The sequence below is a fragment of the Herpailurus yagouaroundi genome, unplaced genomic scaffold, assembly GCF_014898765.1.
Source record: "Herpailurus yagouaroundi ecotype Mexico unplaced genomic scaffold, PumYag 67793, whole genome shotgun sequence".
Taxonomy (NCBI): Eukaryota; Metazoa; Chordata; class Mammalia; order Carnivora; family Felidae; genus Herpailurus; species Herpailurus yagouaroundi.
The window spans coordinates 14,568,849-14,595,218 of record NW_024420586.1 but is presented as its reverse complement, the minus strand read 5'-3'; the positions used below and the strand labels follow the sequence as shown (position 1 = coordinate 14,595,218).

At 36.3% G+C, this 26,370-nt stretch overlaps 1 protein-coding gene across 1 annotated transcript in view; it reads right to left on the bottom strand.

The window, feature by feature from the left end:
- The window catches only part of CFAP47 (cilia and flagella associated protein 47), a 562,540-nt gene that overhangs the window by 80,211 nt on the left and 455,959 nt on the right, over nt 1-26,370 (bottom strand). The window contains exon 51 of the mRNA XM_040468820.1: nt 20,710-20,808. Within this exon, the coding sequence (XP_040324754.1) occupies nt 20,710-20,808 (99 nt within the window). The remainder of the gene's footprint in view (nt 1-20,709; nt 20,809-26,370) is intronic.

Here is a 26,370-nt window from a genome sequence, read left to right as displayed (position 1 = left end):
CATAAGGAAGAGAAAATACATTTATAATATTGCGCTGTAAAAAACAAACAAACAAACAAACAAAAAACCTGCATGTAAGTGGACCTGAGCAGTTCAAACCCATGTTGTTTGAGGATCAACCGTAATGTCAAATGTGGAGACTTTGCTAATGTACTCAGGAAGTGAGTACTTGTCTGCAAGGTGTCTTCCCACTCACCTTTTCCCTTCTATCAGTTTTCTTCCTGATAGAAGCTGTGATAAATATCACAGTCCCATTTACATATGATAATAAAATGAATAACATTTAATGATGGTTTCTTCTGTTCCTATCAAGGGGTCAGGGACTCCAATATATGCCAAGTTGCACAGGAAAGGAAACCCATTATAGCTACCAGAATTCAGGTAGAATACAAGTAGCAAAAGGTAACGAGTGGTTATGCCTAGTCAAAATAGAGAAATTCTGGAATGAATGTTTTCATAAAATGCATTCATTGTGTCCCTTTTAGGATATAGCTGAAAAAAAAGTAAATCTAATCCCTCTGTAAGATTAAATTTTGACTTGCCCACAGAGCTGGTGACAGTAGAGAGTTTCAATTGTGTACTTATTTCCTACTCATGGAGATCATGACAACTTATATGCATTTGATCTTACTTTTAGACTTAAATATACATAGCATTGCCAGCTAAAAGAAGAAGAAGAAAAAAACTAACAATTTCAGTTCAGGTGTAATTGGATTTTTGACATATCAGATAAAGCTCTGATTACATTTGACAGATGCATATTGATTTGCATTTTAAACTCTTCTGAGCCAACATACTTTGTTATTTCTGGAATTTTTTTTTGCTTGAAATTAAAGTTCGGACTGATAGAAAATTTTAATCAATCTCACTGAATGTAATACGTATTCTGGAATTGGAGTCTGATATTATATTTTTTCATACAAAAACAATGAAAAATATAATATTTGTATAGCATAAAGCAGAGATTTTGGTTTTTTTTTTTTAGAATGTACCAAACATGTCATGAGATGTACCAAATATGTCATAGAACATATTTCACTTAACAGACTCTAAGAATTAAAACAAAAATTCAAAGTCTACACAATTGCATTAAGTGTTCCAAAAGTGACCCAATGTGCTAAAACTGTCACCACCTTTACTATCTCACAACACTTTCTTTACAGCTTCCATCTCTTGAGGCTCTTGCATAGAAGCTGGTGCATTCTATGTTTTTTCATACTGGATTCTACGCCAGTGACCTTCAGTGTTTTTGCCTTGATTTCTTCTCTGTGTTATGGAGGTAGATAAATACTCAATTTTAAGCATGTTTTATTATGTTTCTCCTAAGACAGGCACTTGATCCTTGATACCAACATAATAAAAACATTATTAGACCAATAAAACTTGAAAGAGTATATTCCACGTTACAAAACATAATTTTACTCTCTCACACCTTGTTTGATTCCAAAAGTAGTCAAAAAGTATATAATTTGTCTTTTACTTCACTATCTGAGCACTTTTATTCCAAATTTTTCTTTCTTATGGCTTTTTTAGCACCTAAGAAAAAATGCTTTCCATTTTTAAAAATGATTATTTTTGAGAGAGAGAGAGAGTGCATGAGCAGTGGAGGGGCAGAGAGAGAGAGAGAGAGAGGGACAGAGGATCTGAAGCTCTCTCTGAGCTGACCGCAGTGAGTGCAATGTGGGAACTCATGAACTGTGAGATCATGGCCTGAACCCAAGTCGGATGTTCAACCAATTGAGGCACCCAAGCGCCCCAAAACCTGGCCAGTTTTTTAAGAAAGACAAAATATTGTAAACCTAGCATCAAAATGAGAATAGCTATTCCAAAAGCAAACAAACCTACATAGATCTGTTTTTATTAATGTCATTAACACAGAATGACAGAATCTTTGAGTTCTAATTTAATGGTCCTCACATATAACCTGCCAGTGAATATAGGAACAAATTCTAAATAGTACTTGGAAGATGGCCCCTCGACAACCACTTAAACTCATCCTCTGATGAGGGATTCCTATTTCCTAAGGTACTCAGTTCGTTCATGAAACAAAATTGGAAGGTTTTTCATTGTTTTAGGCCCTAGTTCCACTGCTTAGAGCTACCAGTCTCTGGTCGAAGTTCTGCCGTCAGCAGCAGCAATACAGAATATTAAACTCCATCTTCCACATTTGGAAAAGTCACTTTTCCATGCTATCATTTATTCCCTCAAATATTAGACCTGGTTCTATATATTTGTCATGTCTTGCTATTTATTTAAATCCAAGATTCAAGATTTTGACTGTCTTGACTGTTTTCTGAAGTCCTTCAAGAGGCAGCCCCAAACCAGTAAGGTCAACTGTATGTTATATTTCCACCTATAATGAATGATTTCCTGGATATCCAAATACTGTCCTTGAATTCCCATTTCCATGGACTACCTGCCCATTGGGACATCACCATTTCTACCTAAATTGTGACATGTGGACTGTTGTTGCCTTATCCATAATGGAAGATTTTCTAAATTTCTAATTTCACTCTTTCTTCACAACTATAACTATGTGTGGTTTCTGCAGCATCAATGTAAATCCAAACAATATGTCTTGTTGGAGGTTTTGGTTATAAGTAGAGTTGTCTAGCTATTTACCAGGTATTTATTAGCCATTTCCTAAGATATGACAAAAGACCCTTCATCACTCAATATCCATGCAAAGGAGCGTTTTATTTTCCAGTATCTTAATATTTGGCCTATTTAGCCGACCCAAATTATCCAGGTATGATCTAATCTGTGCAAAGCGATTTGGAACAATTACCTATTTCTAACACCTGTGAAAAGCGATTTTGCTCAAACTTACTTTAAATTTGAGATAATCTTACTACAAAGTATGTTATCAAGAATTGAGTAAGACAAGGGGTGCCTGGCTGGCTCAGTTGGTTAAGTGTCTGACTTCGGCTCAGGTTGTGATCTCACCATTCGTGAGTTCAAGCCCTGCATCGGGCTCTGCAGTGGCAGCACAGAGCCTGCTTTGAATTCTCTGTCTCCCTCTCTCTCTGCCCCTCCCCCCGTCAAAATAAATTAATAAACATTAAAAAAAAAGAATTAAGACAAAACCAAAAATGTGCTCCCAAGCTGCACACAACCCTATTCAATTTATGCTACTGATGCTTTGCATTCACATGACAGACATTCTATTATTTCCTTAATACTTTGTCTTGAAAACTTCAGCCAAACATTATGGAATAGTGGGATTAAATATCCATTTAGCATTCTAGCATATTGGCTTTCTCTTCCTGCTTTTTGTGATACATAAATTTGCTAAGTATTCTATGGTTTTACACAAGACATAGACGGTATAGACTCAGATGAGACTCTATCAGCCATTTATTACAGCCATCTCTGCAGGCCAATTCATTCATGACCCTTTTCAAAACTGCACCTCCAGGGGCACCTGGGTGGCTCAGTTGGTTGGTTGAGTATCTGACTTTGGCTCAGGTCATGATCTCATGGTTTGTGAGTTCGAACCCCACACCAGGCATTTCCTACTAGCATGCAAATCCCAGTAGGGCAGAGATTTTTGTCTTTTTAGCTCCCTGCTGTATCAACAGAATTTAGAACAGGATCTTAGGAGATAGTAGCTCTCAATAAATATTAGTATATGAATGAGTTGAACAAGGCACTGTTTTAGTTGCTGGGAATACTGTAGGGAGTGAGAGAAAATATCATTTGTGGTGTGGAACTTAATATAAAGTGGGGGAAAGAAGAGGAATAAATAAGTAGATAACTACACAATAGGTTTTAAATTAATTGTTTAGGAAGAGAATTAGTGAAGGCTGTTTTCAGGGAAACTTCTCTAAAGAGAGACACTGAATGGAGGCATTTAAGGGATTTAGAGGTGGGTAATCAAGAAGGTGTGGTAAGAATGTTCCAATCAGAAGGGTGAGCAATTTAAACTCTTAAATAGAAATCAGTTCAGAATGTTGTAGCAGCTAAGTGAAGTGTGGGAGGGATTAGAGGAGGTATGGTCAGGGAAAAAAAAAAACATGGACCAGATAATGGGGGGCCTCTCTGACCTCACCTCCCAAAGTTTGGGAGGTTTAAAACCTAAAGGTTTTTATTTTCTTAAATCTTTTTATTAAAATTTTTTTTCAATGTTTAGTTTTGAGAGAGAGAGAGAGACAGAGCATGAGTGGGAGAGGGGCAGAGAGAGAGGAAGACACAGAATTTGAAACAGGCTCCATGTTCTGAGCTGTCAGCACACAGCCCAATGTGGGGCTCGAACCCTAACTGCGAGATCATGACCTCAGCTGAATTCAGACACTTAACTGACTGAGCCACCCAGGTGCCCCAAAACCTAAACCTAAATGGCCCTGGATGACACAGGGAGGTTTAAAACAACATAATGAAAGGACACAATTTATGTTTTACAACAGACCACTCTCCTCTGTGAGGATGTCAGAGTATAGCGTGCAAGACAAATAAAAGAGGCAATTGTAGTAGTTCGGGTGATATAGATGAAGGTAAAAGTGGTGGAGGTAGAAAAAAGGAGTCAGAAATGAGATACACATTTATGGCTTTGTGATCACCATTCACTGATAGTCTGGGATTTTGCAGCGAGGAAAAACAAAGGAATCAAGTATGACTCTTAGGTGTTTGGCAAGATGAACTAGATAAATAATGGTGCCATTAACTCAGATGGAGAAATCTTTGAGTAAGAAATTAGCTTGTGAGGGGACAGGTATATCAAGAGTACTATTTAGTAAGAGATACCTACTAGATATCCATGTGAAGAAAAAAATAAGTAGTTGAAACTCAAGAGAAATTCTGGAGTTGGAGATATAAGTTAGGAGTTTACAATGAATAGATAGGATCCACAAGCCTATAAAAATGGCCAGGAAGATAGTATAACTGGGAAAGAGATAAGACTGAGCCTTAAATCAAGCTAACACCTAGAGTTCTCATAGCAGATAAAAGACAGAAAAGATGACTCACAAGGGCTAAACAATGATGGAGGAGGAAAACCAAACGTCAAGTTAATACAACATTTCAAGGAGAGAAGAGTCAACTATATCAAATGCTACTGACAGATAAAGTAAGATAAGAACATAGCACTGACCTGTAGATTCTGGGACATGAAGGTCATGATTTCCTTGACAAAAGCAATTTTAGTTGAGTTGTTAAGATTAGGTTCTCACTGAAGTGAATAAGAGAATTGATAATAGAGATAAAGAAGCAGAGATGGGAGCCTAGGTAGCACAGTCAGTTAAGCATATGACTCTTGATTTCGGCCCAGGTCATGATCTCATGGTTTGTGAGTTCTAGCCCTGCACTGGGCTCTGCGCTGACAGTGCAGAGCCTGCTTGGGATTCTGTCTTTCTGCCTCTCTGCCGGTCCCCCATGTGCACGTATGCTGTCTCTCCAAATAATAAATAAATTAAAAAAAAAAAAAAAAAGGAAGCAGAGACAGTAAGGACAGAAAACTTTTCCTAGGAATTTTTCTTTAAAGAAAAAGAGAGAAGTGGGTTTGTGGCTGCAGGGGCCATCAGATCAAGGTGTCAATATTATGCTGGCTTGTGACAGGAACACAAATCATTCGGCCCTAATGATGAAAATAAACTCAGAGGTTTGTTTTGTTTTGTTTCTTTTTCTTTGTCTCCCACCCATATTCAGTTACCTGTGTGCGTGCGAGTAAAGAAAAGACAGAGTTGGTCGGTGGCTACTGTAGGAGACTGGACCACTTTTCCTGATACTTCACTCTTCCCCTTTATTATCATTATATGCTCATGGCCAGGGTTTGATTGTGATTAGACTTCAATATTTCCAATGTTAAGGCAGACAGAATATATTTCCTATCTCCAATGATACTAAGTGTGACTTGATTTGACCAATGGAATGTCAGGGTAGGTGACAGCATACAAGTTGGGACCCTAGAACTTCTCCTCATGTGCTTCTTCCAGCCACAATGAGACAATGTTCTAGGTACATCCCACAATGAGTAAACATATACAGCAGCCCTGAAACTGATAGAAAATCTAAAGAAGAGCTACTCAGCTAATCAGCGGATTCACAAGCAAAACAAATGAGTGTTTATGGTTAGAAAACATTGAGATTATGAGGTTGTTTGTTATACAGTATTAATGCAGCAATCATTGACTAAATTCACCATGGTTGTGGGTTTGCCTAGTGAATAGAAGAAGGAAGACAAACACGGGAGCTGAAAGCATAAGGAAAGGGAGTGACTATCATGACAGAGTAAATGACCATTTATCAGGAGCTTTGGATACAAATGTTCAATATACTGGAATGCATTTACTTGTATCACAAGGATCTCATAATGGAATCTGTCTAATGCCTTGTAGAAAATGAAGAACCTAAGTATTACATATTTCCTAAGATTTGAGAGTTTAGCAAAATAGAGACCATCCCTTGTAAGTGCAAAAGCAGTACACATTCAGTAGAAATTGTACTTTGAATTTTGAATTTTTATATTTTCCTGGGCTAGTGATATGCTGTACGACACTCTCATGATGCTGGGTATTGAGTGGCAGTGAGCCACAGCTCCCAGTCAACCACCTAATCACAAGGGTGAACAAATGGTACGCTTTATGTTTGTCACTTTCACATTGGTATTCAACAAATTACTTGAGATATCCCATACCTTTTGTCTTACGTGATTTTGCCCAACTGCAGGCTAAGGGAAATGTTCTGGTTTAAAGGTTTAATGTCGACTAGGCTACGCTTTGATGTTTGGTAGGCTAGAGGTGTTAAGTGCAGTTTCAACCTAATGTTATTTTCAACTTACAATGGCTCTATTGGGATATAACCCCATCCTAAGTCAAGGAAGATCTGTAAAACTAGGTTAAAGTGTTAGAGTTTGCTCATAATCAATCCATGCTACTATTACTATTTGTGTTTGTTTTCATTATAAGCATTCTACCTGATTTTGATGACATAGCAATAATTTTTTAGGAATTAACATAAACTAACCAGCTAGCTTTGGAATCCTCCTTGTTCTACCTTTTTTTTTTTAATGTTTATTTATTTTTGAGAGGCAGAGCATGAGCGGGGGAGGGACAGACAGAGAGGGAGACACAGAATCCAAAGCAGGTTCCAGGCTCTGAACTGTCAGCACAGAGTCCAACGTGGGGCTCAAAACCCATGAACCGTGAGGTCATAACCTGAGCCAAAGTTGGGTGCTTAACTGACTGAGCCAACCAGGCACCCCTTGTTCTATTTTTTGTAAATTAGCAACCAAAACTCAATTTATCATCACATTACCATCCCAAATTTACCTGACATAAAGAAAGACTCACATCGTTTTTTTATTTTATTTTATTTTTTTTAGACTCACATAGTCTTACAGAAATTATAAAACATGCTATAGATTTTGAGTAATAAAATAAAAAGATAGTGTTTGGAATAATTCCAGAGATAATATTTTCTAACTGACTTTAAAAATAATCTTTTATGTGAAAATATAAGAATTATCAAAACTAAGAAAGTAACATTGGTACAACACGATTAACTAACTATATACTTTATCCAGATATCACTGGGTATTCCACTAATGTTATTTTATATCACAGGACCCAAGCCGAGATTCTGCATTGCATTTAGATGGCATGTCCCTTGAGTATCCTTCAGTTTGTGACTCAGCCATTCCTTGTCTTTTATGATCTTAATACTTTTAAAGTGTACTGGTGGGGCACTTCGGTGGCTTGGTCAGTTAAGCGTACGACTCTTGATTTCGGATCAGGTCATGATCTCACGGTTCTGTTCATGGGATTGAGCTCCACGCTGTCAGTGTGGGATTCTCTCTCTCCTCTCTCCCCTTCCCCCTGCTTATGCCCTCTCTCTTTCTTTCTCTTTCTCTTTTTCAGAATAAACATTTAAAAAAAGTGCACTGTTAATTTATTTTATAGAATGCCCCTCAGTTTGAATTTCTGATGTTTTCTTATAAGATTGAGGGTATATTTTGGGGGGAATAATACCAGAGAGATTATTTCTTCTTCTCTGTGTCCGATTATCAAGGGATATATGATATTGATATATTTTATTATTGGTCATGTTAATCTTTATTTCGTTAAGATGGTATCTGCCAAGTTCTCCAATGTAAGTTAGTATTTTAGTATTTAATACACATCTAGTGGAAATACTTTGAGATGATGCGAATATTCCTTCTCTTTGAACTTTCACCATCTAATCTGATCACCTATCAGTGGACCATGCTTGTATCAATCAGGTGTTTAGTATTTCTTCAGACCCCAAACATTCAGTTAACTATATGTGTATGGGTCTAAACCTGGGTTTTCTTTCCTGTTTATTTGATCTTTATGTCCATCTTTAGTCAGTACAAATTGTCTAGATGTCTGTTTAGTCAATATAAAATAATGTAGATTTTTAGGTACAGGCATACCTCGTTTTATTGTGCTTTACTTTATTGTGCTTCTCAGATAATGCCGTTTTCTTTCTTTCTTTCTTTCTTTTAACAAGTTGAAGGTTTGGGCAACCCTGCATCAGGCAAGTCTATCAGTACCATTTTTCCAACAACATTTGCTTATTTTGTGTCACATTTTGGTAATCACACATTTTAAACCTTTTCAGTATTTTTACATCTGTTAAAGTGATCTTTGATCAGTGATTATGACTCACTGAAGGTTCCAATGATGGCTAACATTTTTTAGTAATAAATCTTTTTTTGTCTTTTCAAGATTTTATTTAAATTCCAGTTAGTTAACATATAGTGTAATATTAGTTTCAGGAGTAGAATCTAGTGATTCATCACTTACATACAACACCTAGTGCGTGCCTCTCTCTCAAAAGTAAACATTTAAAAAAAGAGTCTATAGTAATAAATTAATTTTTAATTAAACTATGCACACTGCTTTTCAGACATAATGTTATTGTAACTTAGGAGACTACACTATAGTGTAACCGTAACTTCTATATGCACTAGGAAACCAAAAAATTCATTTGACTCATTTGCTTTATTGCAGGGATCTGGATCCAAATCTGCAATGTCTCCAAGGTATGCCTGTACATCTTAAAATCTTCAATGTAAATCTTCCAATTTCATTCTTCGTCATCTTTTTGGAAATTCTAATTCTTTTGTCTTTTCATATATATTTTAGAATCAGCTTATCAATATATACAAAAATAGTCTCATGAAAAATAGATTGGAAAGGCACTGGATCTATATATCAAATTGGAGAGCACTGACATTTTAACAAAATTAGGTTTTTAGTCAATGAGCATGATGCAACTCTATTTGCTAAGGTTTATTGGATTTATTTCATCAGTGCTTTCTACTATTTGGTATATAGGTACTGTACATGTTTTGTTAGATTTTTGCCTAGGAACTGCAGGGATTTGTTGTTATCATAAATGTTTTTTTAATTTTTTTAATTTTATTTATTTTTGAGAGAGAAAGACAGAGTGCAAGTGGGGGAGGGGCAAAGAGAGAGGGAGACACAGAATCCAAAACAGGCTCCAGGCTCTGAGTTGTCAGCACAGGGCCTGACACAGGACTCGAACCCACGAACTGTGAGATCATGATCTGAGCTGAAGTCAGATGCTTAACCCACTGAGCCACCCAGGCACCCTGAGAATAAAATCTTTCTAACCAAGACAGGTGACCCAGAGGATATAAAGACAGGACAATTTAAGCATAAAATACCAGAAAAAAATATGGGAAAAACTATAATTAAACACAATAAACAAATAATAGATTAGAAAAAATAGCTTTCAGGGAGGGGTGCCTGGTTGGCTCAGACTGAAGAGCACGTGACTCTTTAGTTTTTTTATTTTTTATTTTTTTAACATTTATTCATCTTTGACAGACAGACAGTACAAGTGGGGGAGGGGCAGAGAGAGAGGGAGACACAGACTCCAAAGCAGGCTCCAGGCTCCAAGCTATCAGCATAGAGCCCAACGCAGGGCTTGAACCCACAAACCGTGAGATCATGACTTGAGGTGGAGGCAGACGCTCAATTGACTGAGCCACTGAGGCATCTCAAGAGCACATGACTCTTGATCTCAGGGTTGTGAGTTTGAATCCCACTTGGGTATAGAGAGTATTAAATAAATAAGTAGATAAACTTTAAAAGAAAAAAAAAGAAACATCTCTCATGGAGACACCAAAAATGAATTTTAATGGATAATATTAAAAAGTTTTAGGGGCGCCTGGGTGGCACAGTCGGTTAAGCGTCCGACTTCAGCCAGGTCACGATCTCGTGGTCCGTGAGTTCGAGCCCCGCGTCGGGCTCTGGGCTGATGGCTCGGAGCCTGGAGCCTGTTTCCGATTCTGTGTCTCCCTCTCTCTCTCTGCCCCTCCCCCATTCATGCTCTGTCTCTCTCTGTCCCAAAAATTAAAAAAAAAAAAAAAAAAAAAAAAAAAGTTGAAAAAAAAAAGTTTTACAAATTAATGACAGAGGTAAAAACAACCTAATATTGGGGCACCTCGGAGGCTCAGTCGGTTGAGCGTCCCACTCTTAATATCGGCTCAGGTCATGATCCCAGGGTCATGAGATCGAGCCCTGCCTCAGGCTTGGTTCTGAGGGGGGAGGCTGCTTTGAATTCTCTTTTTCTCTCTCTCTGCCCTTCTCCCCTGCTCACGCTCTCTCTCCCTGTCTCTCTCTCTCTCTCTCTCTCTCAAATTAAAAAAAAATTAATAAGAAAAACTCACCTAGTATCATTTAAAATGAGCAAAAGTTATGCAAATATAACTTACAAAAAGCCTGAATGGCTTCATGTTGACAACAGAGGCATTAATTGTCAAAGAACAAAGGGATGTTAACTAATATTTATCTGTCTCCCCATATATCCATATTTAAATAAAGCTAAAATAGAATACTGAAAAAATTTTAAATTACATGAAAATGACACTAACTAAAATTACATCTGGTTTGTTTTATTTATATGTAGAAAATTATGTGATTAAAAAAGGCCTGCTGATGTTTTAAACAAAAAAAGAAATTTAAGTAGAATAGAGCAATATGGTTAAAGGGATCGTCCATATGCATTTATTGGCCAGGAATATTTGTGTAACCAGAAAGAGGCTTTCCTAATGTTGTGATTACTCTGATGACAACAAACTAAAGTGGGGCTCTAAATCTTTTCTTTAAAGTAAAGATAAAATTTAATTAGTCCTTACAGAGATTATTAACATTGTGTAGAATGTTTTGAAGAGTATGCTAATCTTTTTACTACTGCATCAGAGAATACCAAGAGTACTAAAGTGATATAATAGTCATTATATAATATCTTTAATTATATTAATCTTTCTCATGAAAATGATTAAAGATTTCTATTCTTGAGCAAAGAATACTCTTATTGTTTTCAGTAAAGCCTTTATGTATTCTAGGAAGGAATAAGAGAAAATAGTTGTTGCATTTAAAATTGGTAATAAAATACTAAGTATAAATAATCACAAAAGTAGCTTACATTATTTGACAAAAAACTGTGTATTTACTGTTCCTCTAATATCACAAAAAATGAGATATATTATCTATCAGTAATATAATTATTACTATAATGGTTATATTATAATTAATATAATTTATATACTAATATAATATATAATATAATTAATATATAATTATTTTGACCACGATTTGTCCATTAGAAACATGCAAAATATATAAAAAATATATTTGAAAATACATAAAAAAATACAGGTTAAACATTTCTGAAAACAAAAAGTTGACGAACTAGTGAAAATACATAAAATGGACATTGAACCAAAGATTCAGTATCACAGAAATGTCATTTTTCTTACAGGTATAAAGTTAAAATTTAAATGATAAATTTAAAATAATTCCAATAAATATTCTTTCAGGTTTTCTCTGGAGGTAATTGAGTTTATTATAAAGGTCATATGGATACATAAACAAGAAAGAATAGCCAGTAAAACTCTGAAAAGGAAAAGTAATGTCAGAGAGCTATCTTCAACACATATTAAAAGACATTATAAGCCTCTCTAATTAAAATAGTGTAGTTTCAGCTCTCAAAGACAGACCAGTAGAACTGTAGTGATAACTCAGAAAGAAACCAAATACACATGACAGTGTAGTCTATGATAATGCTGACATATCAAATCAGCACAGACAAAATGGCCCTAAATAAATCTTGAAGAGGTGGGAATGCAAACTGGGGCAGCTGCTCTGGAAAACAGTGTGGAGGTTTCTCCAAAAATTAAAAATAGACCTACCCTATGACCCAGCAGTAGCACTGCTTGGAATTTACCCAAGGGATACAGGAGTACTGATGCACAGGGGCACTTGTACCCCAATGTTTATAGCAGCACTCTCAACAATAGCCAAATTATGGAAAGAGCCTAAATGTCCATCAACTGACGAATGGATAAAGAAATTGTGGTTTATATACACAATGGAGTACTACGTGGCAATGAGAAAGAATGAAATATGGCCTTTTGTAGCAACATGGATGGAACTGAAGAGTGTTATGTTAAGTGAAATAAGTCATACAGAGTAAGACAGATACCATATGTTTTCACTCTTATGTGGATCCTGAGAAACTTAACAGAAACCCATGGGGGAGGGGAAGGAAAAAAAAAAGAGGTTAGAGTGGGAGAGAACCAAAGCATAAGAGACTCTTCAAAACTGAGAACAAACTGAGGGTTGATGGGGGGTGGGAGTGAGGGGAGGGTGGGTGATGGGTATTGAGGAGGGCACCTTTTGGGATGAGCACTGGGTGTTGTATGGAAACCAATTTGAAAATAAATTTCATATATTGAAAAAAAAAAGAAATTGTGGTTTATATACACAATGGAATACTATGTGGCAATGAGAAAGAATGAAATATGGCCTTTTGTAGCAACGTGGATGGAACCGGAGAGTGTGATGCGAAGTGAAATAAGTCATACAGAGAAAGACAGATACCATATGTTTTCACTCTTATGTGGATCCTGAGAAACTTAACAGAAGACCATGGGGGAGGAGAAGAAAAAAAAAAGAGAGGGAGAGAGCCAAACCATAAGAGACTCCTAAAAACTGAGAACAAACTGAAGGTTTATGGGGGTGGGAGGGAGGGGAGGGTGGGTGATGGGTATTGAGGAAGGCACCGGTTGGGATGAGCACTGGGTGTTGTATGGAAACCAATTTGACAATAAATTTCATAAATAAATAAATAAATCTTGAAGAAATAGACAGCCCTTTGGATAAATAGATGGAGGAAAAAGCCAAATGACTAGATTTAAAAGACTCAATCACTCAATATTTCTATCAATATTTCTAAGATGTCAGTTACCCCCAAATCAGTGCACAATTTCAATACAATTCAAATACAAAATCTAGCAGGGGTATGTATGTATGTATGTATCTGTGTATCTGTGTGTGTTTGGAAATTACCTAGCTGATTCTAAAAGTCTGATAAAAGCACAAGGGATTTAGAGTAAAAACAAAACTCTTGAAAAACAGGAAAAATTGGAAGAGCTTATGTTACCACACATCAAGACTTGCCATTTAGTTACAGTAGTTAAGGTAGTACGGTACTGGCACAAGGATAGATGAGTAGACAACTAGAACCAAATAGAAAGTCTAACAATAGACTCACATACATACTGACCCAGGTGGAACTGCTTTCCTGGGGCCGATTGCATTTAATGATAGATTAATGGAGGCAGGGGGCTGGGGCAGGGGACAGGTGGGGTGGTCAAGGAGATGGAGGTATAAAATCCCAGCCTTATCACCTCCACCTGGGGCAACTCTGAAGAGCCAGCCTTTCGGTGCTTGCCATGTGTGAGCTGACACCTTTGTCCCTACCTTCTCCCTCTGTTCAGTCTTGCTTCATTCTCTTCTTCCCTAGTGGCATTGATCCTGAGAGCATTCCCTAATAAACTTCCTGAATCCTAACCTCCTTCTCAGATTCTCCTTCCCAGGAAAAGTGTTTTGCAACAATTATCCTTCAGATAATTCTGAGTGAAACTTGGGCAGATATTTAAAATTTTTATTACATTATTTACCGATAGACATTTTAAAGCTGTCTTCTATTTATAACAGTATTGTGCAGTTGGGTAGAGACCCAGCCCTATATTCAAACCTGGGCTCCAGTATATATTGTGGGTGTGATCTTGGACATAACTCCTACATGTCTCAGTATACATATCTAACATAGGGGTATCAATACAATCTATCTCAAAGGGTTATTGTGAGGACTAAATCCATTAATAGTTGCAAAGTGTTTTTTTTTAATGTTTATTTATTCTTGAGGTTAAGAGAGAAAGGGCATGAGTGCAAGCGGTGGAGGGGCAGAGAGAGAGGGGGCAGAGGATCTGAAGCGGGCTCCACACTGACGGAAGAGAGCCTGATGCAGGGCTCAAACTGTGAGAATCATTACCTAAGCTGAAGTCAGACGCTTAACTGACTGAGTCACCCAGACTTCCCCGTAGAGTGTTTGAAATAGTTCCTTGCAAAGAGTACATTGCTATTGGTCATGGCAAGTGACTCTGTTTTCCATTAAAATTCTATTAAGTAAATTATTATGCAGGTGATACAATGGTATGTCAGAATTTGTGAAAGTGGTATATAAATAACAGAAATTTGGTGATTTTTTTAAATGTTTATTGATCTTTGGGGGGGGGGGGGGAGAGCATGAGCCAGGGAGGGGCAGAGAGAGAGGGAGACACAGAATCCGAAGCAGGCTCCAGCCTCTGAGCTGTCAGCACAGAGCTCAACGCGAGGCTCGAACTCAAGAACCCGAGATCATGACCTGAGCTGAAGTTGGACACTTAACTGACTGAGCCACCCAGGTGCCCTTGGTGATATTATTTAATGAAAATGTTGAATAAGAGTGGAATACATAAAGGATTAGGGGTATCAAAAGGAAGAACAAAGTTCAATAATTTAAAAAATACAGATATAAATAGGGAAATAGATAACTACTGTTCCATAAGAAATTCTTTTCTAGAAAACTAGTATTTACCTAGGGTAACAAAACTCTTTCATTAATGAGTAATTGATGAAAATTAAAATCATTTGTTAACAACTATTTCACCTAGAAAACAAATGGATTTCAGAAGAAAAAAAAACTATTTCTTTATTCATTTTCAGAAATATATTTCCTGGCATGTACCAGCATTATGCTAGTATTATTTATTTGTTTATTTTTCTTATTTCTTATAAAACTGAAGAAAACCAGGAATCCATCTTTGTGTTTACCTATTTTCCCCTATACAAATAATACTAATAACCAATACTTGTACCTAATTTTAGTGGTTACAAATATCTTCATGTACACCATTGTATGTGTTCTTCAAAAAATATCCTATTTGGTAAAACTGATTTTCATTTTTTATGATGTCCAGAATAGGTTCTAGAGAATACAGAAACTAGCTTAAGCTAATACAACTTTTTCAGGTTACAGTCAAAACCAGAATGCAACAGATTCTCGGACTACAAGTCTAATGCCAGTCCGTGTATCTTGGAAGAGTCCTAGAGTCCTAGGTCTAATTTTATATACACATATATTTGTAAAGTAGTACCTTATTCTCTAGAGCTATAGCGTGATATAGAATAAGAGTAATCCCCCAACACACACAACCCAGCCCTGTTTTTTTTAAATGTCACAGTCAGAAGGCCCAGGAAATTGTTACAGCTAAGATATTTCTTTCTCAAGGGCTTAATCTTGACTTTGCTTCAGTGACATTTGATTACTTCCTAAGTGAAAGAGAAAAAGAACACTTCAAGTCTTATAAATGTATCAGCTTTGCAGCAGCATATCTTCTGAAATCACAATTCACCTATACTCTTATCTCACTCTTGGTTATTCAACCTAATTAGATGTGTAGACAAGAATGAACTTCAAAGTGAAAACCTGGCAGGTTAACATTCTTCACTGACAGAAGACTCCTTCTCCCCTCCCCCAACGCCCCCATGGCCCCCTCCCCACTCTGGTCTAATTCCTGTCACTAATTTTTAGAGGATGATAACAGAAAGGACACTGAAATTATTAAAAACAAAATGAAGTACTGAGCTATCTATGCCATAGCATGGAACTCATTCTAAGGAAGAAAAATCCCAAAAAAAAAAAAAAAGTTTCCTTAGAGGAATAAAATGGATGTGAATGTCTTTTTCCAATGTAAAAAAACAGTGCCACTGGCTACAATTATAGTCTTGGTCAATATCTTAATATACAGAGATTCAATTTTATTAAAATATTTTATTTTTTTAATGTTTATTTATTTATTTTGAGAGAGAGTGTGTGTGTGCTTGCATGCATGAGCAGGGGAGGGGCACAGAGAAAGGGAGAGAGAATCCCAAGCAGACTCCACACTCAGCATGGAGCCCTATGTGGGGCTTCATCTCATGAACCATGAGATCAGGACCAGATCTGAAATACAGAGTCAGATACTTAACAGACTGAGTTACCCAGGTGCCCGTATTAAAGGATTTTATGAATACAAGGGAACTAAAATTCTAGAAAGAAGTTAATGTGAGAATGTTTGCAGAAATTATTTTTATCTATGTCCTTTTGCTGATTGTCAAACATTTGTCAAAATGTTCCTGAAGTCAGGTTGAGACTGGGATGATGCATAGAAGAACTAACCACAAAATGAAACAGCAGCACTCACAATGAGACACATACACTAGTCTTAGCAGCTGTCAGTGGTCTCCCTTTAATGTTGAACACTTCACTGAATTGAATTGAATGTACTGACACAGTATATGGCAAACTGGAGCGTTCACATTTAGAACCTCTCTGCAGAATCAGTTCATCTGAGAGCAATATTTACAAACATGTTTCTCAGCCAGATATAGATTCCAAAAGCGTGTTGTTTCCTCTATATGGAAATATAAACAGCATTAGAAAAAAAAAAGCCCTAGGAAACACTGCCATAAAGGGAACTTTTTTAAGCTGGTATTTCCCAAATTTAAGCATAGAACTTAGTTTTTCTTTAGGCTTTTTTTTTTTTTTTCATATCACACCTATTTTATCTCTTGAAATTAGTATTTCACTCTATACATTTAGGTGAACATTGGTCAAGAATAAGATAATCTTTGGGGCACCTGGGTGGCTCAGTTCGTGAAGCATCCAACTCTTGGTTTCAGCTCAGGTCATGCTCTCATGGTTTGGTGAGTTTGAGCCCCACACAGGGCTCTGTACTGACAGCACAGAGCCTGCTTGGGATTCTCTCTCTCCCTCTCTCTCTCTGCCCCTCCCCTGCTCATGTGGTCTCTGTCTCCCTCAAAAATAAATAAATAAACTTAAAAAAAAAAGATCTTTATAGTTCTCAAATATTCACCAAGGAAATGTTCCATGTAGAGGTGGAAAGACTTAGTTTTAAGGTTATAAATGCTTTACATGGTATATGAGATTATCCCTACGGTAATTTTTACAGAATGGCCGATGAATCCCTAAATCCCTAAAAATGCCAATAGCAGGGTAAGAAACAGAGCTCCCATTTCTGTGGTACCCTTAATGTTTAAGTTCCCCAAATCATGAGAAACACTCCTAACACTAATGCCACATAAGAACACCAGAGCAAACAAAAAGTTTCTAGAGAAAGTTTCTAGAGAAAATAAACCCCTTTGGAGATCTTATTATATAGAGCAGCAGGGAGTGCAACTTGAACTGTCAACCCACTGCACCGGCAGGATGTGCATAGTTTATTGAAAAAAAAAAAACAAACAAAAAAACAAGCCACAGAAGACACTAGGGAAATCAATAAGGAATCCAGGAGAAAACCGGATTAAATTCGAAAACCATGTGAAGACAATAAAAACAATATAAATTATAATTAACAAGTACTTTCAGAATCTCTTTTTTGCAAAGTAGAAAATTTAAAATTGGAATACACAATGTTAGGCTCTGTGTTGACATAAATTACATTATATATAATTACTAACTGGATTACTTATTATTTAAATTTGAAAATATGCAACGTGGATGGAACTGGAGTGTTATGCTAGGTGAAATAAGTCATACAGAGAAAGACAGATACCATATGTTTTCACTCTTATGTGGATCCTGAGAAACTTAACAGAAGACCATGGGGGAGGGGAAGAAAAAAGAAGAGGTTAGAGAGGGAGGGAGCCAAAACATAAGAGACTCTTAAAAACTGAGAACTGAGGGTTGATGGGGGGTGGGAGGGAGGGGAGGGTGGGTGATGGGTATTGAGGAGGGCACCTGTTGGAATGAGCACTGGGTGTTGTATGGAAACCAATTTGACAATAAGTTTCATATACAAAAAAATAAAAAAATAAATTTGAAAATATGTTAAAAATCACTTGCTGAAGAATAAACAACAGGAACTCAAAAAAAAAAAACTAGCAAGGAAAGTCATTTAAATATATGAGCAGTGCAAAATTAATACAGAGAGATATAAAGTTTGTAAACTAATGAAATAAGATTCTTGACTTTGGTATAAGAAACAATAATTTCCATACCCAACTCCACATTTAGAGTAGGCAATTCCCTGGGACTTTATTTTTATTTATGCATTTATTTACTTTACCTTTTGGCCCCTTTTACCCATTATTTGGATTATTTAAACAAAAGTACTGCCACTGGAAGCTTTATGTTTTTTGTCATACACAAAAGTGAACTTTATTAACACTTATAAACATTATGCTAGAAAATGAGGAAATAAATGGTCTTGGATAAGGAGATTATTGTAAAGATGTAGTTCTCCCCAAATTTGTCTACAGGTTTAATGTAATGGCAATCAAATGTTTACTGAGATTTCTTTGAAACTTGACAAAAAAAATTATTCTAAGTTTTTTCCATAAGGATAAACAGGTGATAAAAGGAAATAAATCATTTAAAAGATCAGGAAAAGAAAGAAATAGAATAATAAAATGTAAAACTATAGGATTTAAAATGTATAGCACTGGAATAAGACCTAAAATACAGATCTATGTAACAGAATAGATTTTGTCTGAATACAGCCTGCAAAAGTAAATAGCTACAGAATGATTATTATTATTGAATGAGAAGATGGGAAACTTGCTAATTAGATGAGGGGAATCAAATTAGATTATAATTATATAGCAAAAAAGCAAAATCTGGATGAATTAAAGGAGTAAAAGAAAAAGATGTCTATTTACATGTAACTCTTTCCCCATTACAAAGAAGAATATGTAGGTGAATTTTAATTGATTTCATTATGTGGGAAGACTGAAAGTGTAGAACCAATGGGAGAAATTAAAAAAAAAAGAAAATGTCTCATATAATTAATGGGTAAGTAAAATTAAAATATACGCAGACATATAAATAATACAAATATAATAAAGTTGTTATTTGGCATTCAGGTGATTTTCAACTTTTCAGTATTATAAACAATACAATATTTTGATTCTTTCTTTAAATGATCTCAGCAGAATTGGAACTACTGGGTCAAAAGGGGGCTAATTTCTAAGTTTCTTTATGTATTACACAAACTGCTTTTCAGAAACTATGTTGTGATTTGTATTCCTTGAAGCAGTATGTGTTCAAATTTCACCATGGTTTCAATGAAAAATAAAGACAAAAAGGAAAACAAAAACTTAGGCGGCTGTCATTTAAATCAACATCTATTTGAATATTAGTGACTATGAACATATTTGCAATCATTCTTTGGCCACCTTTACCTACTCTTTGTGAACTGTTCACATTTTTTTTTTAAATTTTTTTTTTTAACGTTTATTTATTTTTGAGACAGAGAGAGACAGAGCATGAACGGGGGAGGGGCAGAGAGAGAGGGAGACACAGAACCGGAAGCAGGCTCCAGGCTCTGAGCCATCAGCCCAGAGCCCGACGCGGGGGCTCGAACTCACAGACTGCGAGATCGTGACCTGAGCTGAAGTCGGACGCTTAACCGACTGAGCCACCCAGGCGCCCCTGTTCACATTTTTTTTAATGTTACAAAGAAATTGAAAACAAAGACTTTGAAGTCATATACAAGGAGGTTCAGCTTCACCCTTAAGCAACTGTCTTGATTTAGTGTAAGTTAATTTTTCTGAATTATAATCATCTCAATTCAATAAGAATAACACCTACATGATGGAGCTGTACCAAATGAAATAAAATAATGAGATTTAGGATGCTGTCATAAATACTACAGTACACAGAAAAAAGTCAGGAACCTATTTGTATTGGGATGCTAGTAGTAGTTGCTGATTTCAGTTAGTTTTTTGGTATTAAGATAATTCGTATTTTATCATCTTTATCATAACTGTTATGATTAATTTAATGGAATTTTAAAATATTATTTAAGCAAATTAATATTTTTTAAGCTGTAGATTTTTAGGCGACTTCATTATTTCTTATGCCTTAGATATTTTCCTATTCATCAAGGTGCAAGTGGGATGATTAATATAGTGTACAAAGAGATAAACATCCTATAATAAATTTTCAGGGAATTATTAGCTTTGTAAAGATGCAATTATTTTTCATGGTTATGAATAGCTTTAGCATACTATTTATTTTTAATTTTCCAAAACCTTCTTTGACTCACACTTACGTATTAAGTGGTATGACTTTTGACCATTCACAATCTCAAAGATAAAATATTTTACAAATTGTACTTCTATGTTATGGAATGAAAGCCGGTGAAGACGTAATGAATATATATAAAGGTTATACTATCCATGTGTTTCTATCAACTTGCTAAAATTTGTATCCAAGTTTTTAATTGTATAATTATTATTAAATATGTATTAAGACAACAGACATATAATTTCATCATCTCTGAAATACGAAACCATATAGAAGGACAGAATATAATGCAGAAATCCATACCTTTTGTGTGACTCAGGCCACTAAAACTGAAAGCAGAAGTCTGCCTGAAGAACTTATCCCAGTGATGGTCAAGGATGAGATGCCTGGGCTTTTCCCGACCTAATAAAAATATAAAGAGATATTCTTCAATGTCACATTCAAGAGGAAAAATAGCAGGAGAGATTGAAAGAGAATCAAAACTCCCCTCTAGTGGGAAATTTCTCAGATAATTATTTTTCCAAGTATATTTTAAGATGACATTTAAATGCCATTTTTGAAGAACATAGCCAACATTATAAATGGTTTTCTCTATAATATTATAAAATCAACTCATACATTCTTAGAATTTTAATTTAAACTGCTCAAACAATAGATATGAATGAGAGCCTGTTTGAGCCCTCTATCTAAAAATGGCTGGCAGTAGTTAATATTTACATATGCATAAATGAATATGCATTTAAACCAATAAATACAAAAGCAATTACCCAAAACATACTAGCTACATAACAAGTACTTGCTTTTAGTGCTACCATATATAAAAGATAAAAATTTCTGTTGGCACAAGCATTTATATATAATTTTAAATACACTGTCCTTGGAAAGAAATGTGAGTGCATGATATAACCCCCATGAAGAGGATTTTTGTAACACTTGGTAAAATTGTACATTTATTCACCATTTTGCCCATCAATACTACTTACAGAAATACACCTTAAATACACATCTCAAACATGAAACAATATATACGTAGGGGCATTATTTGTATAGCAATACGTACTGGGGCATTACTTATATATATATGAGTATATATATGTATATATATATGTGTATATATGTATATATATGTATATCATGTATATTTTTATATAGCAAATTATTAGATACTCCTTTATCCCTACTGTCATTTTGTTTTGCTCTTCAATAAAACTATTGGTGTCTGGAAATGAATCCACTTATACCTAAATATTTGAATAAAATCACTAACACTGAATTTAAATTTGAATTTAGCAAAAAGAGTAAATAATCTCAAGACTATAGCTATTTTAGTTGAAAAGAATTCAAAACAGCTATATTATATGCATCGACTACTGCGTCATTCATTTACGTAACTTTTAGGTATATAATCTGTAAGTGATATTTCACAAATAGAATACCACAATGTATATATGTTTTTGTGTATGTATATTACAGATCTAGTAGTTTTGAAAAGTGCATATGACAGTTTTCAGCACAAAACAGATGATCAGTATATAATCAGTGACTGAATATTCAATTCCTGCTCTACCAACATATGCCAGCACTGAAATACTCATTTAGGTAGGAATAAAGCTATGAATGAATATAACCCCTGCCATTAACAAGCACAAATTAGCAGGTCTGGAATGTGGTTATATGAGCAAGGGCACACACATACAAATAATGGAGATGTGTCCTTAAATTCCTAATAGGTACATCAGGCCCTAATTTGTAATGTGTTGACTCAAACCCACCCATGGCTACCTTTCCTTTTTCCACCTTTATTCCTGGCTAAATAGGGTGCAACCTTGACAGCAGGGGCTGGAGTGGAGGGCATTAATATTGATCAGAGAGGATTGTGGGAACTGAGTCCACTGATACCAGTCACTGAGCAAGGGTACATGTTGAGGCTGATCAAGGAGGCCAACACAGGAAGTCCAAGCATGTGTTGATGAGGCAGAACCAGGGTCTGATGGCAGAGTTAAAAAGAGAAAGGAGAGATCTGAGGAGCTGAGAAAATGTGAAAGGAGTGGCAGTCAGAGGTATTTCCTGAGGTCCTTTGATTGGATGAAGGGAGGCCTCTTTACTGAGATCTTAAGGGGAAGAAGCAAAAAGAGAGGCAAGTGCAATTCTTTACAGTCTCATCAGTATGGGGTTTTATAAGCACCATCTGTAAGCAGACAACTTAGAATGCCAGTTAGGTGGCCCTGGAGAAGACAGCTAGATGTGATGAGTTCAAGACACTGTTCAATCACTTACTCACTGCATGGTTTTGGGAAATTTCTAAGCCTCAGGTTCCGTATCTGAGAAGTCTCCAAGAGTCTTTTTTTAAAGATTGGGTATAGTCACATTTACAGAGCTCAAGCCTGGTACAAAAGTGAGTGTATAACAAATGCGAGTGCCCTAGGTTATTTGAAGCTTTTGTGAAGTAGTATCCTGCTCCTCATGGGACTCATTAACAGTCTGTTTTGGAGATGTCTCTACTATTCTCTTAGCGTTTAGGCCATCTCCCCTCTAGCCTCACTATCCCATCCACCATTTAAAGGTTGCATGAAGTAAGATATGAATAGACCCCTGGAATATAATCTTTTCAACACCTTGCCTTGTGTAATGTTCAACTGAAAAAAACTTAGAGACAGGGCGCCTGGGTGGCTCAGTCGGTTAAATGTCCAACTTTGGCTCCAGTCATGATCATGATCATGATCAAGTCATGATCACAGTTTGTGGGTTCAAGCCCTGCTTCAGACTCTGTGTCTCCCTCCCTGTCTGCTCCTTCCCCACTTGCACTCCCTCCCTCAAAAATAAATAAACATTAATTTTAAAAAAAAAAAAGCTTAGACACAACACACAATAGAATTAAAGAATTAACTAGAATTTAATGAAATAGAATAAAAGATTCTTAAATGTCAAAGGGCAGCATTTCTGAAATAAGTTATTAAAATGGAAATAGCTAAAATCTCAGCAGAAGAAAAGACATTAGACAATTGGCAATATAAAAGTTTGAGAATGAGTTTGCAATTCTAAAAACATTGCCTTCTTGGAAAAACAGTGCATTCTGAAAGATATCTTTTCCTATATATCTTGTATATCTATCTATCTATCTATCTATCTATCTATCTATCTATTGAAAGAGAAATCAGGAACGCTGGATCTGAAATACTGTGAGACTTCTCTCACTCAGCAACCACCAACTTGGTGTTATGAGTCTTGCTACCAACTTCTGTAAGGGGATTCTGTGAATTCTGTAGCATCTGTAGAAACGATGATCTCTTCTTTTGAAAGATAGCAAGGGATTGCACAGTCCTTTCATGAAATAATTTTAAGATATTTTCAAATATTTAAATTAGAAGGTCTTAATTTAGTACCTTTTTAAATTAGTATATTTGGCATACATGTTAAATATTTTTATTCTGACTGTTAGTTATGTTTTCTTGTGGTCCCTTCAATAATTCAAGCCAAATTATGAGGCCCAGTCGCCAAGAATATGAATATAGGACACGAACATGGTGGCTAGAAAAAAAACAGAACCCACAACCGAAAGAAGGAAGAGGTTATGACAGAGAGAGACAGAGACAGGGAGAGACAGAGACAGAGACAGAGAGAGAGAGGGACTTCAGTACTGAGAAAAGGAAAGGAGAAATATTTTCATAAAGGAAAGGGTGAAAGTGAAAAAAGGAAAGATACCAGAGGTTGGTGTCATTCTTGGTCCCTGGTCCCCTCAGGTTGAAGGAAGGGGGAGTATCTGAGGGTCTAAACATTTACTCAAGAGAGAGCAAGTTTATTAAAAATACTGTTTTAAAATACAAACTGGGTGGCTCAGTTGGTTGACCGTCTGACCTTTGGTTTTGGCTCAGGCTGTGATCTCATGGTTTGTAGGTTCAAACCCTGCATCGGGATTTGCACTGACAGTGCAGAGCCTGCTTGGAATTCTATCCCTCTCTTTCTCTCCCTCTTCAGTTAGTGATCTCACTCTCTCTCCCAGAATTAATAAATACATATTTAAAAAAATACAAAAGACTAATAAGTCTTTCATTGTCAAGCTTACTGTTTTTTCTTGTTATATATCAAAAGTGTTTCAGACCAATTAAAGAAAAAAAACAAGCCACAAATTACTTCATAATTTTTTCAAAAAATTTTTATGTTTATTTATTTTTGAGAGAGAGAGAGACAGACAGACAGATAGACAGAACCTGAGCGGGGGAGGGGCAGAGAGAGTGAGGGAGACACAGAATCTGAAGCAGGCTCCAGGCTCTGAGCTGGCAGCACAGAGCTCGACGGGGGCTCGAACTCACGGACTGTGAGATCATGACTGGAAGTCAGACACTTAACCTACTGAGCCACCCAGGCACGCTACATAATTTATTTTTTAATTTTAACAATCTTGATCCAATGTGTTTTTATAACATTCACATCCTTCTGAAGTGATTTGCCTGCAATTGTCTTGAAAATTCCATTTCTTGGACAGATCCATTTATCAGCCTTGTATGTTGTTCCCACACCAGAAATTCCGAACCCCAGAAGTGGTATGAACTTCAGAACGGTATTTTCTTGGTGCCTAGCTAAATTTGTAGTTTCTAATCCCAGCCAAATGCCTTTTGTATTTTAATTTTGTCAGCTCCACCCTCCATTCCCTGCAGCAATTACTTTAAATCACTGTGCTACTCTTCAAATCTACTCTTGTCACTGGTCAGATAAAAATATAAATGTAATTCCAAAGCCCCTCTAGCACCCTAACAATTTATCTACAGCCACGTTTGTTTTACCCTATCTCCACCTGTCCAAAGGTAGAAACACCTCTCTTGTTCAAGGCTATTCCTTCTCCTTCAAGTCTGATCCCAGTCCTCCCAGAGCCATACCCATCAGTTAAGCCCTACCTCTTTTACAGCTTTAACTTATGCTCAATCCTGTCTTCTTCTTTCTGCCTATACAAATGCTTATGTCTTCCATATTAAAATGCTGACTTCCTTGAGTCTATAATCAACTTTTTTTTTTAAAGAAAACTTTTCAAAAAAGTATTTATTTTTGAGAGAGAGAGAGAGAGCATGTGCAGGAGGGGCAGAGAGGGAGAGAGAGGATTCAAAGTGGGCTCCACACTGATAGCAGAGCACCTGATGCAGGGGTGAACTCAAACTACAAGATCATGACCTGAGCAGAAGTCGGACGCTTAACTGACTGAGCCGCCCAGGCGCCCCTACAACCACCTTTTGCTAATTACTGATGTGTCTCTCCTTCTCATCACAGCCAAGGTCTTCACAAGACAATTGTACATTAGATGACAGTATGTTCTTAATTTTTACTTAATTATTTTATACCAAGAGCAGGAGGAGGTGATCAGGAAAGACAAAAAATTCAACAAGTAAACAATGCTGTTCAGCTTCAGCATTAATCAAAAAATAGTAATTTGCATTCATGATAAAATACAATCTTCCTCTATCAGATTGATGGAGATTAAGGAGAATGCTACTAGTCAGGGTTTACAAGGTTCAGGAAAAGAGGGAATGTCTGTAATTGACTCCTCATAGGAGCATGAATTGCAACAGTATAACCATCCTGGAGAGTAACTTGGTTATTTATATCAAAAACCTTAACATGTATGCATTCCTTTTGGCCTAACAATTGAGCTACATAAAATGAATTATGCCAGCAGTAGTAGTGTTAGTCGATGCAGTAATAATATTTGAAAAGATAAAATTAGTAATGTCTAATATTAGATTTAAAATGTGCTTCAGAAAACTCATAAAGAGTTGGTTTTGATTTCAGAACCTCATTATTTGGTCTTTTAATAAAAAGTGATCAGAAACTCTACAAGATCGGGGCGCCTGGGTGGCAGAGTCGGTTAAGCGTCCGACTTCAGCCAGGTCACGATCTCGCTGTCCGTGAGTTCGAGCCCCGCGTCGGGCTCTGGGCTGATGGCTCGGAGCCTGGAGCCTGTTTCCGATTCTGTGT